Source organism: Mustela nivalis, assembly GCF_964662115.1.
Source record: "Mustela nivalis genome assembly, chromosome: 6".
Classification (NCBI taxonomy): Eukaryota; Metazoa; Chordata; class Mammalia; order Carnivora; family Mustelidae; genus Mustela; species Mustela nivalis.
Genome location: NC_139025.1, coordinates 114,837,973 through 114,857,057, shown reverse-complemented (window position 1 = coordinate 114,857,057; position 19,085 = coordinate 114,837,973). Strand labels below are relative to the sequence as shown.

Here is a 19,085-nt window from a genome sequence, read left to right as displayed (position 1 = left end):
CCTTCTCTCTCTCTGATAAATAAATAAAATCTTTAAAAAAAAATAATAGGGTATGAAAAGGAGTCTTACTGAAAAGGTTCAGTATAACTGAACCACAGAGTAAAAAATACACTAGGAGAGAAGCCTTTCCCACATGTAAGTATTAGTTTCAAAGCTTAATCCTCATATTTCATAGAAAGAAGCCACCAGATGCAGTATAGTATAGCAGTATAAGCATGCTATTAAATAGTAAAGCCAACATTTCTTTCTCTTCCAGGGAATGCGACTAAAACTCTGGAGCAACAGTTTTCATTTAAAACCCTTAAAACTAGACTTTTAAAAAACTGTTACTTTGGTAAAAATTTAAATCTAAAAAGGGCTCTTCAAGTAGAATGTGGTTTTTAATCATATTCTTTAAAAAGAAGGACTAAAGTTAGAATGTAAAATGGTGCACATATGAACCTCTACTAGGTAAAGTTCAGAATTCCAGAGAACTAAAACTTATGGATAGAAAAGTAAGGACTTAGGGTTAGAAAATCTTTTTTCTAAGAAGACTTTTGGCCCTCATAAGAAAAAGGATTTAATGAGGACTTACACATGTCTATAAGAACTTGTTTTAACACAGACTTGTACCCCTGGGGCTAATACATTATATGTTATTAAAAAAAAAAAAAAAGGAAAAGAAAAGAAAAAGAACTTGTTTTAAAAGTTTTGTTTTTCTGTGCTAATCTAAAAAAATAAGTTTAGTTCTCATTTTATTTATTTTTTTAAAATATTTTATTTATTTGACAGAGATCACAAGTAGGCAGAGAGAGAGGAGGAAGCAGGCTCCCCGCTGAGCAGAGAGCCCCATGCAGGGCTTGATCCCAGGCCCCTGGGATCATGACCTGAGGGAAGGCAGAGGCTTTAACCCACTGAGCCACCCAGGTGCCCCTCGTTCTCATTTTAATATTAATATATTATATGTGGTTTATAGCTAAATAAATACTATTTGTCATATATTTTTTAAAAATGCTTTTTGAGATTTTAAGACTTTTCTCCTATGAGAAAATCAACCTATTTAATTAAAACAAACAAACAAAACAAAAAACCCCCACACAATCCTGAGCTTGCTTACTGCTGAGCAAAGACCACCTGACAAAGAAGCTACTAAACAAGTTGCAGTACAAAATTTTATTGTATTTTTAAAATTTTTTTATTTTTATTTTTTAAAGATTTTATTTATTTATTTGACAGAGACAGAGAGAGACAGTGAGAGAGAAAACACAAGCAGGGGGATTGGGAGAGGGAGAAGCAGGGCTCCCACTGAGCAGGGAGCCTGTTGTGGGGCTCGATCCCTGAACCCCACGACCCCAGGATCATGACCTGAGCCTAAGGCAGACGCCCAATGACTGAACCACCCAGGTGGCCTGCATATTTAAAAAAAAAAGAAAGAAAAAATGATTCCATTTTTACATAGTCTCTACACCCAACATGGAGTTTGAACTCACAACCCCAAGATCCAGAGTCACATGGTCTAGTGACTGAGCCTGCCAGGCTCCCCATTATTATGTAATTTTTTAAAAAGTTTTTAAGTTCCAGTTAACATACAGTGTAACGTAGTTTAAGGTGTACAATATAGTGATTTAACACTTCCATACAAACCAGGTGCTCATCACAACAGACACTCCTTAATCCCCCTTGCCTATGTCACCCATCCCCCCCACCTTCCCTCTGGTAACCACCAATTCGTTCTCTATAGTTAAAAGTCTGTTTCTTGATTTGCTTCTCTTTTTTCCTTTGCTCCTTTTGTTTCTTAAGTTAGACACGAGTGAAATCCTATGTAGTTATCTTTCTGTGACTGACTTATCCTCTCTAGCTCTAACCATGTTGTTGCAAATGGCAAGGTTTCATTCTTTTTTATCATATTGTATTATTTTTGAGAAACTTTCTACCATTTGTTCCTTCATACTTTATCCTTTTTGGTTCTGAGCCATGATGAAAGCAAGTATATTAAGAAAAGAATCTCAGCAATACAGATGGAAGATAGCTCCTTCTAGGCCTGAATTAGCACAATTGTAACAGAAACACAATAATCTATGTCATCTTCCCAAAACGTTCCCACCCCATTATAAAAAATTTCAATATACCAAAGTCAAAAGAACAGTAAATTGAACTCCCACATACCCTTCATCCAGCTTTAACCATTACCAACATTTTGCTAATCAAAAGGCTTTTCTGAGAAATACAGTTTTATTCCCATATGAACTTTTAAGGTAGATCTGAAACTATGCCAGACATTTTAAGAAGAAACTAATGACTATTCCCCTCACAGGCAGTTATTCACGTTCCCTGGCTTGATCAGGATTATTTCAATTTACCAAATTCTTCTAACCTAAAGCCTCTGAATATTCAAGAACATTACAGTAACCAGAACTTCGTAACTTATGTATACATGTGCGTTCTTCACACACACTTCCCCACACCTGAGGAAAAGCTTCAAAGCTTTTATTATTCTCTCACAAGAGACTATGGCCCCCAAAATGACAAGGACCAGTATTATTTTCTAAAACGATTTTTTTTACTTCAAAGAAAACAAAGACAGTGGCTTCTGTGCCCTTTGTCCAAATATGTGCATGCAAGGGAAATGTCTACACCCTCTGCTCTGCTCAGTGGTCTTTTCCACTTGCTACACAGGAGCAGTACAACTTAATAAATAAAAGGAAACAAACTACTTGCTTCATGCAATAGTGGATCTGATTCCAAAGGGAGAGAAATATGAAAAATGCATATAAAATATTTTAAAATGATATCATTTTATTATTTTGATAATGATGTCTCAATATATTTAACGGAAGTCCTCAGGTAAAATCTAGCTATGCTAAAACTAAGAATAAGGAATCAAAATACAAAATACTATATATTTAATATCCACTTTTACATAGTTCCCTCACATATTAAGTAACTATATGTGGGAACTGTGTTGGTCAGTCACTGTGTTAATAATGGCCATGAAGGAAAGAGATGGACAGCTACTTCAATATGACATGTTAAGGGTACAAGAGGTGGAAGAAGAATGCTAGCTAGTTAAGTACAGAAAATAGAAAGTAACTTCAAGATGTAAAAATGACTTAACAGTAAATGTGTTAAGAATTTGGAGATTTAAAAAAAAAATTGGAGATTAAGGAGATCCTAGGGGCATCAGGTGAGTTGCATAAGATATGGAACTGTACATGATGTTTACATCTGTGAGTATAACCCCAGAATGAAATATGTGCTCTGAATTTGTATAAAATATAGCTCCTGAGAAGACTGGGACCTGAATAGTCAAGGGCATCCTGACAGAGTATAGAGGAGTAAGTACAGACATACAGAATAGAGTGAAACTATGGAAGGTTTTCAAAAGCCAGATGGTATGGCTTTGACATGGTAGGAATCAGAAATATTTGACATGGTAGGAATCAAAATATTGCAGACTGATAAAATGAGCTGACATGGTCAAAATTTACGACGGATATGATATGATACCCAGGAAGGTAGTGAGGAAACTGTCTTGGCAAAATGTTGCTTTACTTGTAGGTAACCAAAGGTACTATGAATCCTATAACAATCCAGAAAACAAACCAGCCCTTCCCTTTTAAGGTCATTCCTTTTCTTATGTGTACACGTGTGTTTTTTTTTTTTTTTAAGATTTTATTTATTTATTTGACAGAGAGAGATCACAAGTGGGCAGAGAGGCAGGCAGAGAGAGAGAGGAGGAAGCAGGCTCCCTGCTGAGCAGAGAGTCTGATGCGGGACTCGATCCCAGGACCCTGAGATCATGACCTGAACTGAAGGCAGCAGCTTAACCCACTGAGCCACCCAGGCGCCCTGTACACGTGTGTTTTAAAGTTATTTTTGTTGTGATATAATGGCAATTCTACAAAAGCGCATAAATATCAATGGGCAGCTTACAAATTGTTATAAAGCAAACACCTGTGTATAACCAACCCAGAACAAGTAGAATACAGCTAGTGCTTCAGAAACACTCCAAACATCCCTTCTCAGTAACAAACTCCTCTTCCCCAGAGACATAATCACTATCCTATTTCTTTAAAAGTTTTACCACCTAAATATGCATGTTAAACAATATGGATTAGTTCTGCCTGTTCTTGAATTGAATACAAACAAAATCATACAGGACATATGTACTTAGAGGTCTTCCTTTCAGTCAATATGATGCTTTTTAAGATTCATCTATGTTGTCAATTGCAGCTCTAAGTTATTTTTTTTGCTGAAGATATTACAGAAATACACCATAATTATCTACCTATTAATAGACCTTTGGGTTGTTTGTAGGTTGGAGCTATTACGAATAATGCTGCTATGAGCACACTTAGGACTTTCAATTTAGATGTGCATATTTCTTTCTACTAGGTGTATACCTGGGAGTGGAATTACTGGGTCAAAGATATGTGTCTAAATACTGGCAGGAAAAAAAAATAATAAAACATTTTTACAGGTCTTCCTAAATTAACTAAATCTGTAGACTCCTTTGGATTTCCTATGTACACAATACACATCATCAGTGAATACTGTTTATCATCTGCTTTACAACTATGATACAAACTGGCTAGGATCATCCTCAGTATTATGTTGAACAGAAGTGAAAACAGATATCCATGTTTTGAACTCTATCTAACAGGGAAATTTTTCCAACATTTCAGCATGAACTATAATATCTCCCAAAGGTATTTTTATAGATTTTCTAGATTAATAAATTTCCCTTTCCTGCCTATTTTCCTAATGGCTCCTTTATAAAATCATGAATAATGACTGATTTTTAGGAACTACTCCCTTAAATCTACTGAAATGTTTTTCTCAATAAAATCTGTTCAAGTGGGGCACCTGGGTGGCTCAGTGGGTTAAAGCCTCTGCCTTTGGCTCATGGTCCCAGGGTCCTGGGTTCGAGCCCCTCGTCGGGCTCTCTGTTTGGCGGGGGGCCTGCTTCCTCCTCTCTCTACCTGCCTCTCTGCCTACTTGCGATCTCTGCCTGTCAAATAAATAAATAATAATTTTTAAAAATCTTTAAAAAAAAAAAAAAAACTGTTCAGGAGACCATAGTGAATTGTTTCATGTTAAACCAACCTAGGATTCCTGGGATAAATCAGAGCTGTCCGGGTTATTTTCCTTTTTATGTATTGTTGAACTCATTTGCAAGTATTGTGGGTTTTATTTTTTGCACCTGTGTAAATGAGAGAAATTGACAAGTAATGTTTCAGTTGGGTCTTGGAATCAAAGTTGTGACAGCCTTATAAAGATGGGGATCCTCGTTTTGTTTTCTAAAAGAATACAAGGTTGGAGTTAGTATCTCATTAAGTGTTGGTAGAACTCTCCAGTATATCCATCCGAACTTAGACTTTTCTTTACAGAAAATTTCACTTTACAGTGATAGCTCATATAGGTTTTTCTATTTATTTCTTAAGTCAATTTTGGTAAATCACAAATTTCTAAGAATTTATCCATTTCGTGTAAAATTTCGAATTTTGACACCGTTATCCACAATACCTTAGAATTTTTTTTTAAAGAATGGGCAGGATTCAAGGTGACATTCTTTTTTGTTCCTGATATTAGTTATTTGTGCCTTTTTTCTTGATTAATCTCACCTGGGTATCAATGTTAATCAGTCTTAAAAAAAAAAAATCTTCTGGCTCTTTGAGCCACTCCACTATACATTTCTTTGCTGTTTTATTAAATTCTGCTGTTATTTCCTCTTGTAATTTCTCTGAATTTATTCTGTTGCTCGTTTCCTATTGTGAGGCGTCTAGCTCATTATTTGAGACTTAAGATGAAATCTTAGCTCATTACTTTCCTTAAATATCCTGGAGTTCCTGAATCGAGTCTCAGTGCTGGGCTCCCTCCTCAGCAGTGGCTCTGCTTCTGCCTCTCATGTTCACTCTCTCATTCTCTCTCTCTCAAATAAGTAAATAAAATCCTTAAAAAAAATACGCATTTAAGGTTATAAACTCTACTTCCTAAGCACAATTTAGATTACATTCCACAATTTCTCCCTTATTATTCAAATCGCTGCTTAAATAACATTATGAATATCTGAAACATTGATATAACAAAATATTGACTTAAAAGAATACAAACGTTAGTTACAACATAAAGGCATTTATGGTAATTAAGAGATGGTACTGTTTATGAAAACATTTTCCATGAACACGGTATTTATTTATTTATTTTTACTTATTTATTGGGACAGAGAGAGCACAAGCAGGCAGAGAGAGAGAGAGGAAAGCAGGGTCCCTGCTGAGAAGAGAGCCCAATGCGGGGCTTGATCCCAGGACCCTGAGACCATGATATGAGTTGAAGGCAGAGGTTTAACCCATTGAGGCACCCAGGCACCCCTGAACACCGTATTCTAAATTGGCATTTGTTTTTCAACCTACTGAGGTATCATCTTACTATTATTTCCACTACTGCTGTTAAGTCAGCTGTTCTCTAAAAAGAATATATATACTTTCTATATATTTTTGTCTATTTACATAAAATATATACACAAATTTTTACTCTTTGAAAGTAATCTTCCTTGCATCTTGCTTTCATGACTATTTTCCCTGTTGTTTCTGTAGTTTTACTATGTTTTAAAATGTGGATTTCAAAAAAAAAAGTGGATTTCTTTTTACCATATATTTCATGAAATCTAAAATGCTTTGGTACCGAAATTTCATGATCTTACCAGAGAGAGAAATGGGAAAGTTTTCACTTAAGTCAGTATTTTGATCTTGTTGGACTGCAAGGTGCCATCAATTGAAAGATGCATTCAACTTTTAACCAAAATAAAATATCTTAGAATCAGTGAAATAGTATTTATTATGCATGGGAACTGTTAGGCTTCTTAAATTCTGGGCATTTTTTTTTCCCCCCACCAATCTGGAAAATCATCAGCCATTATATCTTCAAATACTACCTTTGGTTCATTCTCTCCTAAAACTCAGTAAGATCTTCTGACTATATCCTCTACATTTCTTAACTTCTCTTCTGCACTTTCCATCTTTTAGTGTATGCGTAATTTAGATAGTGGTTTAGTTTGATCTTTTAGTACCTTTAGCTTTGTCCAATCTGCTGTTAAATTAAGTCACTGAGTTAATTTTGCTTACTTTCTTTAGTTACAGAAATTCTTTTTCGAGTCATTTTCCTAACTTTGCTGGAACCAGATCATGCCTAACAGTCTCACACTTACACTTGACTGTTTAACACTGGTACCATACTTATATGAGCTGCACATAAAGAAATGGAACTATGAATTGAGTACATAAAATACAATAAAGTAAAAATAAGTTAACAATAATAAAAGAAAAATAAGAAAACCTTTTTCATATGGTTAAGATAGCTCATACTGGGGCGCGTGGGTGGCTCAGTGGGTTGGGCCTTCGCCTTCAGTTCAGGATCAAGCCCCGCACTGGGCTCTCTGCTCAGTGAGGAGCCTACTTCCCCCCACTCTCTGCCTACGTGCTATCACTTTTTCTGTCAAATGAATAAATAAAATCTTAAAAAAAAAAAAAGAAGAAGAAGAAGACGACGACGACAGTTCAGGCTTTCTAGTTTCTTGCTGATGGTATACCCTATTGATCCAGTTCTGACAATTCTAATATCTGGAGTCTCAAATTCTTATGTTTTAATTTAAAAAAATAATTTGGGGAAATAGTTTGAGGTCTTAATGTTCTTTCCCTGGAAGATATTTTTATTTGTGTCAAGTGCCTGAGTACATTAACAGTCTGGGACCATCTTAATCCACATTCAAGGCTTAAGATTTTCTGGGGCATACATGACATGAATACTATCTTTAATCTTTAGAAGAGCTGGTTTACCTGACCCTCATTCTTGGTGGGTCTAAGACTCCAAACCACCCCCCCAACACAAACCAAACGGCCAATAAAAATCACAGCCATCTGTATGTAAACCTGGTAATTCACAGACCTGTGCCCCTGGGACTAATAATCCATTATATGTTAATAAAAAATTAAAACAAAAAATCACAGCCACCTTAGCTACTCTTAGCTACCTCTTCTAGATCAGAATATACTTCCAGTGCAAAGCAGACTGAACGCTTGGCTCATCTGCCTAGGTTTCCATATTCTCTTGGGCCTTAACCCTCTCATTCCTATTTTACTAATACTTTGATATTCTTGATTTTTTAAAAAAAAGATTTTATTTATTTGAGATAGAGTGAGAAAGAAAGAGCAGAGTGGGGGGAGGGGCAGAGGGAGAAGAGGAGGCTCCCCAATGAGCAGGTTCAATCCCAGGATCCCGAAATCATGACCTGAGCCAAAGGCAGACTCTCCACCAACTGAGCCACCCAGACACCCCAGATATTCTTTATTTTTAAAGGATGTTTCAATATTGGAGCACGCGGGTGGCTCAGTGGATGAAGCATCTGCCTTCAGCTCAGGTCATGATCCCAGGGTCCTGGGATTGAGTACCGCATCAGGCTCTCTGTGGGGAGAGCCTGCTTTTCCCTCTTCCTCTTCTGCTCCCCCACCTGTGCTCTCCCCATCCCCCTGTCAAGTAAATAAATAAAATCTTCAGGAAAAAAAGAAAAAAGATGTTCCAATATCAAAAAGATTTCTCTACTATATTTAGTGGATAGAATGGCCCAAATTACCAGAAATTTCCAAGAGTCTCATATTTTCTGTCACAGTTCAAACTCCAGCTTAACATCTCTTCCACCCACACTCTGCTTTTAATCAGCCATCACTATCCTAAGTCAAACCAACATTTTTCTTTTACCTGGGTTATTAAAATAGTTTTCCAATGGGTCATCCTGCCGATGGACAATCAGCTCATATTGTAATTAAATTTTTTTCCTGCAATAATGCCCTTATATCACATTTCTCCACAAAACAACCTTAAAATCTTCCCACTTAATAGGAAAAAAAGCCAAATTCAGTTGCTTAGAATTCAAGGTCCTCCACAGTGTGCTTCCTATTAAACATGCCCCATCATTTTTCTTCTATCTTTCATGTACTCCAGTTGCTCTAAATCTCATTACCATTCAACATATGTTCCTTAAGCTACCCCCTTCCCCCAACTTCTTTCCTGAAGTGCCCAGGTTCCCACTCTGCCTGCTCTCCCAAGCCCAATCAAATGCCATCTCATCAACAAATCCTTTCCCACCTGAGCCAGAAATAACCATTTATGTATTCCCTTAAAGCTTTATCTATAAGTACCTTAAGGGTAAAATGGTATATGATACATGGTTTTGTGTACCTCTTCATCATCAAACCTCTGGTCAATGTCTTTTACACAGCTGATATTAAAAAACATTCTTGGAATTTATGAAGTGGCAAGATAGCAGGGAGACTAGGGACAACAGAATAACTTCAGGTGAAGTAACTAAAGGAGAAAATTGCTCCGAGTTCATACACTAGGAGGTGGTGGAGCAGAGATCCTATGTTCTTAACCACTACAGTGTAAGATGGTACATTTGCCGCTTTCTATACATGCTCCCTGATAACACCTCAACTGTTTAAACAGTAAAAACCCACTACACTATAGAATAGTGATGAATGCCATCATAAAAGCCTGGTTTGTAACAAACCAAATTTACACTCACATCCTAGAAGTTAACTGTGAAACAATGTATTATTAGTGGTGTGGCTAAGAAAATTTCCATACCATCATAATAACATACAAGTACTGGTTCTAGTAACTATTCACTAAATGGTGTTATAGCTTCAGAATGGAAAGTGGAAAGCTATTTGCAACACAGTCTGCATTGAAATCAATCTTCAATCAATCAAGATTCTTTGATTATACCTATCCATGAAAAGAAATAAGTAATCAACCACCTATATATCTCTCCTGGTGGGTGTGTGTGTGTACCAGTTATCTCAATAACGCCTACCTTATAGAGAAGATACAGGTTTGTTTTTTGTTGTTGTTTTTTTTTTCTTTTTTTTTTTACTTGTTATCAATTCTAAAGAAGCTTGATTTGGGGGGCTTTGTCTCTAGTTCCTGACATACTGAAATCTGATTTACATGCTTGTCATAATTTACAGAAATTACATGTATATTACAAAAAATAAATAAATAAAACCTAGAAATGGTTGAACTAAAATATTTACTAAACACTATATATTAGGAATTGTGTTATGTACTAGCAATGAAAGATGAGTAAGATAATTCTTACGCACAAACAACTCTAACAGAAGTTCTGACATATTAAACACATATAAAAGAACCAATGAAGAAGTGATTAGCTGTCTTGAGAAATATGCATAGCCATCTTAGAATTAAAGCTTAAGCTGGGTTTTATTTTCTTTTATCCTACAATTTTTTTTTAAACTTTATTTATTTGACAGAGAGAGATATAGCGAGAGCGGGAACACAAGCAGGGGGAGTGGGAGAGGGAGAAGCAGGCTCCCCACCGAGCAGGGAACCCGATGTGGGGCTAGATCCCAGGACACAGGCATCAGGACCTGAGCTGAAGGCAGACAATGACTGAGCTACCTAGGCACCCCTTAAATTGGGTTTTAAAGAACAATTAGGAGGGGTGCCTGGGTGGCTCAGTGGGTTAAAGCCTCTACCTTCGGCTCAGGTCACGATCCTGGGGTCCTGGAATTGAGCCCTACATTGGGCTCTCTGCTCAGCAGGGAGCCTGCTTCCCCACCCCCGCCCACCTACTTGTGATCTCTTTCAAACAAATAAATAAAATCTTAAAAAAAAAAAATTAGAAAAAAGTACAATATGGAAGGGTATGCCAGGCATGGGCCAATAACAGCACCAGTCCAAAAGTGCTCCCTTGGGCAGCCTACACAGATATCCACAGAAGCCCCATGTCAGACAAAGGAAACAGTTGCAAAGTTGAGTCGACACAAAAATGAATTTGGTGACATTTTAAAAGTTGTGTACTACTAAAGTGTAATATAAGAACAGAAATAAAGATAACAGAATGGCAGACAGAAGCTTAATTTTTAGACATTTATTTATTTTAGAGACTGAGAGAAAGACAGTGTGCACGAGCAGGGGAAAGGCAGAGGGAAAGGGACAAAGAGAGTAGCAGATTCCCCACTGATCAAGGAGCCCAAAGTGGGGCTCAATCACATGATCCTGAGATCATGACCTGAGCTGAAATTAAGAGTCATAAGCTTAACTGATTGAGCCACCCAGGCGCCCCAGAAGCTGGATTTGTAAATGTCTTGTCAAGGGAGGTAGGTGGAAAGTACGGGCAAAATAGGTACAAACTTCCAGTTATAAAACTAGTTAAATCATAGAAATAAAGTCTATATTCTCGAGAATATAGACAGTAATATTGTAATAACATTATATGGTGACAGAGGATAACCACATTTATCATTAACGACTGAGTAATGCAAACAACTGCTGATCACTGTGTCATACACCTGAAACCAAACATTATATGTCAATTATATTTCAACAGTAATAATAAAAAAAATCTAAAATAAAAAAGTTTTGTCATAAAAAGAAAGGGAAAAAAAGGACAACTCACTTTCCCAATCTCTCCTGCTGAATGGATTCAGGCCTAGCAGAGTAAGTGTGACCTATAGTTTGTGAAAAGCATGGTACTTGAAGATTTGCGAGGAATTCATTCTGCCAATAGGGGTAGGATACATCCAGCTTTCAGAGGCCAAAACATCAGAAATACCAGTTGTGATGACACATGCCCAATACTGTTGATGAGCTGTGATGCCTGTGCCCAACGGCAATAGCAACAGCATTTACTGAAACAGTTTGACACTATGACTTGGGCACTTTTGCTGAATGCATAGCCTTTATTTAGTCACTGAATCTCCATCTTTTTTTTTTTTTTTAGACAGAGAGAGAGATCACAAGTAGTCAGAGAGGCATGCAGAGAGAGAGGGGGAAGCATGCTCCCCACTGAGCAGAGAGCCCAATGTGGGGTTCGATCCCAGGACCCTGAGATCATGACCAGAGGCTTAATCCATTGTGCCTCCATCTTTAATGTCGTTTCTCACCTGTTCTCTTCAAGTATACTTACAACTAAAAATCCTGACTGATATATCAGGAAAGGGAGAGGGCTCAAGATAAGATAGATGAAATAATGGAAGAAACACCCCACAAAAAAATTAGAAGATCAAAGCCCAGATGGAAAGGTTAGCCTTTAAAGTTTAGAAGTAGACGGGCAGATCAAGTTGTTGGCACACTTCTAATTCCCTGATTTGTTCTGTTTTGCTTCATGTGGAGGAGCATGGGAAGAAATCCAGTGAAGAGAGAAAATTCTATTTAATTTATACAACAGAAAAAAGTTAATATACAGAGTAAAAATGCAAAAGGCTGGGTAAGAAAGAAAATGGCAAAGGTTTGGAAAGTTGCTATCAGAGAGAAAAGATGACACCAAAAAATTTAAATGGTCCCTTCTCCATAAGCCCCTCACCACCTTCACCAAAATGTATCTTTAAAAGAATAAATTACTTGTTTTGGGGGTCAGGATAAATTTGTTTAAACTATGGACTAGAAGTCTGGGGACAAATAAGAACTGTTAGCAAGAAATCTACTTAAACCTCGATGGCTCTCACTAGACTCTAAGATCCTCCTCCATGGCAGGGAGGCTCCCTAATGAATAAATAAATAAGAAACTAATATGCCTGGTATATGGAAATGAGGAAAGACAGTAGAAAGAAAGGACAGAATGTGAAGTACTTCACAATTTTTCCTAGAGTAAGATTTCTCTTTAATTATGTCAAAATGAATAGAAATCATACTTGAATATATTGTGTTACCAACTGGGAAGTACAATTTCTTTGAAAAATGCTATGTAGGGGCACCTGGGTGGCTCGGTGGATTAAATGTCTGCCCTTCAGCTTGGGCCGTGGTCCAGGGATCTTGGGAATGAGTCCCTCAACTGGCTCTTTGCTCAGTGGTAAACCTGTTTCTCCCTCTGCCTCCACCCCCAGCTTGTGCTCTCTCTCTCTCAAATAAATATATAAATAAGTAAATAAATAAGTACATAAAGCTATGTAGCAAAATTATTGGCCATGCTAACCTTTCTTACAATTCCTGGGATTCTAAATTGTTACAAGATTGTCATACAAGTCACCTTCACTTTTATACTCAAGGACAGGAAGATGCACAGTGTCAATGAGCAAAGCCTCCTTAGGTTCTTTTTTCCAAGGGTATTAAGGGAGGTGGAAGGAGAATGAATGGAAAGGGGCCTAAGCATTGGTGTTTTTTAAAGTTCTTAATAGTTTATCAGTTGATTCTTTGAAGTCTTCTAGGTAGATGATTATATGGTCTACAAAAATTTCTCTTCCTTTTTTAAATAAAAGCTTTCATTACAAGTGAGTGCTTGTTTTCTGAATTACATAAGTTAATGTATTACTGTTAACACTTTTCTAGGATTACTGAAGAAAGTCCACAGAACACATAAAAGTATGAAGAAAAACCCAAATATAATCCATAACCTCCCATTACCAAACAATTTTTATCATTTATTTAATTTTCCATGTATTATTTTACTTATCAGAACTTCTAGTACATTTAAATGCCGGTGATAGCCAGTACCCTGTTTGATTTTATTGGACATCCTTCCAATGTTTCAAAATTAAGGGTAATTCTGCTGTACATTATTAGTTAATACCCTTTATGAAACTGAGAAATTACCTTCTTAGTTTGCTAAAAATTGTTTTTTTCCCCTAAATCATGGGTAACACTAACCTGTTAAAGAGTAGTAAAATACTATAGATAAATTATTTTTTTCTTAATCATGACCTATTCTTACATTCCTAGGAGAAATGCTAGAAGTCTTACTAGACTATTAATTCTTCCAATTTAATTAAAGATTACTTATTAATTCAACAGCTATGTTCATAATAAAGGTGGTTTTTATCTTATGCAGCTGTTCTCCAATTTTGTAATGAGAATAACAAGGGTTATTCTGATTTGGCTAACAGGAATTAATGATGTCTTTTCTTTTTCCATGTTCTGAAATAATTTTCAATAGAAACTTGCAGTTCCTTGATGGTTTATTAGATAGACCTTGACCATAAAATCATCTAGTTAAGCAGTTTTTGGAGGAGAGGAAATCTTTTAGTATATTACTACATTTTTCCATGGTTATTTTTCTACTTAGAATTTCCAATTCTAAGCTTTCAAATATACTGGTAAAAGTAGTACTCAGTATTCATTTATAATTCTGAAATATTTTTCCTATCTATAATTATGCATTATGCCCAATGTTGTTTATTTGTGCCTTTCTCCCCTACAACCATATCTGCCAATGGTTTATTTCCTCACCCATTTTGACAAGATTTTACAGCAAAACTGAGCAGAAAGTAGAGAGCACTCCTATTTATCCCTTGCCCCCAACCCCCAATCTGAGCCACTATCAACAACTCATACCAGAGCGGCACACCTGACAGAATCATCAACACACCATTATCATCCAAAGTACACAGATTACATTAAGGTTCACTTTTGTGTTATACATTTTATAGGTTTAGACAAATGTACTGTGATACATATGCAACATAACAGTTTCGTACAGAACAGTTTCACGGCCCTAAAAATCCTTTTTGCTCCACGTATTCATCCTTCCCTCCACCTAATCACTGGCAACCACTGATCTTACTATCCCTGTAGTTTTTTCTTTTCCAAAATGTCATATCGTTGGAATCATACAGTATATAGCTTTTGCAGATTGCTTCTTTCACTCAGTAACGTGCATTTAAAGTTTCTCCATGTCTCTCCATGACTTCATACCTCATTTCTTTTTAGCACTAAATAATATTCAAGCGTCTGGACATATCACAGTTTATTCATCCACCCACCAAATGGAGGACATCTTGATTGCTTCTAAATTTTAGAATTATGAATAAAAATGCTATGAATATTCATGTGCAGGTTTTTGTGTGGACACAAGCTTTCAACTCATTTGGGTAAATACCAAAAAGTATGAGTGCTAGATCCTATGGTAAGAGTATGTTTAGTTTTATAAGAAACTGCCAAACTGGAAGCAAATCAGCTACGCCATTTTGCATCCCCACCAGCAAGGAGAGTTCTTGTTGCTCCGCATCCTCATCAGTATTTGGTAGTGTCAGTGTTTTGGATTTTAGCCAATTCTAATAAATAGGCAGTGATATCTTGTTTTAATTAGCAATGCCTTGATAATATATGCTGTTGAGTATCTCTTCATACACTTATTGAACATGTGTATCTTCATTAATGCATTGTCTATTCAGATCTTTACCCACTGGGTTTTTTTTTTAATTAGTGAGTTTTAGGAGTTCTTTATCTATTTTGGATTGTCTTTATCAGATACCTTTTGCAAATATTTTCTCCAAGTGCCCGGCTTGTTTCTCATTCTTTTGATATTTCCCTTTTAAAAAAATCCTTTTCGAAGAAGTTTTTGTTTTATGTATTTTTGTTCTCTATTTCATTTACGTTGCTTTTATCTTAAATACCTATCCTATTGTCTTTGGATTTATTTTGTGTTTTTCTAAGTTCCTGTTTCAAAGGCTTTGTTTTCTATCTCTTTTTCTTTTTCTTATGAAGATACTAAGCCTGCAAATTCCTAGTTCTCATCAGCCATATCCTACATTTGTATTGTCCCTGTTTAGTTATAATCATTTTGGGATAATAAGTTACTTGCAAGTGTGAAAATAGAATGCATATTGATTTTCACTGGAATTCATTAGTGTAAATTTGACCAATTTGAAAATAACACACTCTGAAAGGTACCAAATACCAATACATATTTTAAATGTTTACTGAAAAACAGTCTAGAAGAAAACACATTAGTATAAGAAGAATTATGTGTCAAGGGAGATAAGGGAAAGAGAGCATCCATAAAACAAGAATTAAGTTATTAAAATAAATAAAATGGATACTGTTGAACTAAACAATTCAAGATGGCTAAATAGCAGAATGGGTGCAAAAAGAAACACAAGTTAGTGAATTAAAGATAAACTTGAGAAACTTCACAGACCAGAGTAAAAAGACAAAGATGACAGAAAAAAACATTTTTAGAAAGTTAAAATTAACTTCCAAAAGAGATCCAGAAATTTCAACATGTGACTAACATGGATTACAGAAAGCATTAAGAGAATCAAGAAAAGTAGAAGAAATAATAGCTAAGAATTTCCCATCCAAGTACTAACCAGGCCTGACCCTGCTTAGCTTCTGAGATCAAATGAGATCGGGCGCGTTCAGGGTGGTATGGCCAAAAATATTAGTTCTCAGACTTAAAGGGCCCAACTAGATGTGCTTTCAAAACTACCCCAAATTTCAGAATATTAAGGACTTCCCTTAGAGCCCTTAAAAATTTTAATACATATAAAATGACTTAAATGACTAAAGATATATTCTGGAGGGAAAAAGGTAAATTTGGAGAAAACAGTGGGATGCCAAGAGACTAGCCAAAAGAAAAAAAAAAAAGTTAAATATAAGCTAGTAAAAATGCTTATAAAGGTGACCACTAGAAAAACTGAAATAAAACAGGTAACTCTGAAATTGGGGGGGGGGGGGAGAGAAAAATTGATAACAAGCCAACAACAACAACAAAAATATAAAGAACAACTTAAAATGGCAATAATTTAATCTAAACATATTAGTAATCACTGAGTGTGGCAGTGTTAATATTAAACATGGAGTACAATGTGAAACTCATTAAATGAGACAAAAAGATACTGCATATTGGTTTTAAACACATTAAAGATTAAAAGGTACCCAATAACATACCCTCAGAATATATAAAACACTGAAAGTACAAAAAGAAACTGAAAAGTTCACACACACATAGAAGTTTCCAAGGAGCTGCCTACTTTTTAATTCATACTTACCACTAAGTAAAGTATTTAACTGAAAAATGCTTTCAGCAGTGTCAACAGTGTTATAGGAGAAATTTTCTTTGGAGAAATACATTAATAAGAAACAAACTGTTAAGTCAAGTTCACTAGGAAAAAAAAATCAGATATAAATAATGAAAACTCCTTTTCCTAACCTAAGTGTCATAAAATAAGCCCCAAAATAAATGTTACCAAAAATAAGAAATACTACCGACTTCCAAAAAGGTGGTCAGATCCACAAGGGCAGCAGGGGCAATCAAACTGAGGAATATTTTATTCTCCATGAACCCTGGGAAAACTATGTATGTTTAAGAACATAAGCTCTGGGGTCCAACAGACCTGAGTCTGAATGCTAACTCCTTGTGTTACAAAACTGAGATAAATATATTAAGCCCTAAGAGCTTTACTTTCCATATCAATTAAGTAAAAATAGTTTCTAACCCCATAAAGCTATAAAGCTATAATAGTTTCTAACTCCATAATGCCTGGAACAAAGGGCTCCATAACTGATAACTATTATTTGTTACTATTAATTGTAGTTGGGGTGCAATGTGTGAGAAACTGAGCAATGGGGACACATGGGTGGCTCAGCTGGTTAACTGTCTGCCTTCGGCTCAGGTTATGATCCCATAGCCCTGGGAGCCTGCTTCTCCCTCTGCCTGCTGCTCCCCTTGCTTGTGATCTCTCTCTCTCTGACGAATACATAAAATCTTTAAAAAATAAATTGAGCAATGTGCTTGGTATTATTTAATATATGTTTTCCAAACTTCTTTCAACTTTAAAATCAAATGGGAAGTATTTTCCATTTACTTCTCATAATATTTGGGTTCTCAATTCCCAACAACTAGTGTTAATTCTTTATTAAAATTAGGATTGCTAATTTTAGACTGAAGAATATGGCTGGTAGAATAAATATAGGCTGTCACCCTACCACAATCTAAGGAAGAAAAAAGTTAAGAAATGCATTAATATTGTCCTTCACTACTCCTGTAATTTCTTCCCTTTTAGAACTAGAAACATTTTCAGAGAGAAAATACCCAATGGAATATATAATAGAAAATACTCACGGAATATTTAAAAATACTCAACGGAATATAATCTTGCTTGAAATCAGAGAACAAGTCCAAACAGCTATTTTGATGGTCAGGATACCCTGAGTAACTTATTTTTACTGAATAAATGTCTTTAATATGCTTAAAATAAAGTTTTATGGGCAAGAAAATTTTAAGTAATTAATGGAAGATATTATTCATACGTTTGAAGACTGTATCAATCGCTTTTTAAAATGTATTTTTTAAAAAAATAAAATAAAATAAAAATAAAATGTATTTTATCTTCTTTGAAGTAGGCTCGACACCCAATGTGGGGCTTGAACTCAGGACCCTGAGATCAAGAGCTACATTTTCCATCAACTGAGCCAGCCAGGTGCCCCTCGACCAGTTTTTCAAGACACATTTTTAGTTCTCAGTACTCAAGATGATGTAATTTTGAAGATACTGAAGAAGAGCCCCCACCTTAGCTCCAAAATAAAAGGAACACTAAGCCTGAGTTTCCGTAACATTAAGTTTATTGCAAAATTTACAGATGAGGAATACAAGAAATTAAAGCACATACTTGCACACTGGTTTTTTTCACATACCAGTCTATAACTCAATTCCTTATTTGCTTCTTATAAATTCAGTTCAACAGGCTTTCTGTGTTACTTGTAAGTACAAAGCTGACAATATAGTTCCTTACCTTTCCATTAGCTTCTCTTTATCCCAATTGAAGTGGCTAAGGAGTATTCTTGTGATAGTTGCTGGATTCTAAAGAAGGGGGGAAAAAAAGTTATTTTAAGGTAATAGTACTTCATTAACATTTAGTGAATTTTAGGCTGAATTTAATTTCATCCCACCCAAATTTCCTTTCCTAAGATATTTCTTTATTCTACAAAGAAAAACACAAAATTTAGTTGTAAGATCAAGACTATTTTAAAATAGTTTGCTATCCTAATTTGTCAGATTTCTACAGGATTATAAAGCAGAATTCAAAATAAGCCAGAAAGAATGGATAAGGAAGATGTGGTTCATATATACAATGAAATATTACTCAGCCATTAGAAAGGATAATACCCACCATTTGCATCGACACGGATGGAACTGGAGGGGATTATGCTAAGTAAATAAGTCAAGCAGAGAAAGACAATTATCATACAGTTTCACTCATATGTGGAACATAAGGAATAGCGCAGAGGCCCACAAGGGAAGGGAGGGAAAACTGAATGGGAAAAAATCAGAGAGGGAGACAAACCATGAGAGACTCTGGAATCCTGGAACT

General features: G+C 35.7%; 1 protein-coding gene across 1 annotated transcript in view; it reads right to left on the bottom strand.

Moving 5' to 3' along the window:
- Positions 1-19,085, bottom strand: part of ARIH1 (ariadne RBR E3 ubiquitin protein ligase 1) — a 120,464-nt gene that overhangs the window by 55,190 nt on the left and 46,189 nt on the right. Inside the window, exon 2 of the mRNA XM_082735768.1 lies at positions 18,507-18,574. Within this exon, the coding sequence (XP_082591894.1) occupies positions 18,507-18,574 (68 nt within the window). The remainder of the gene's footprint in view (positions 1-18,506; positions 18,575-19,085) is intronic.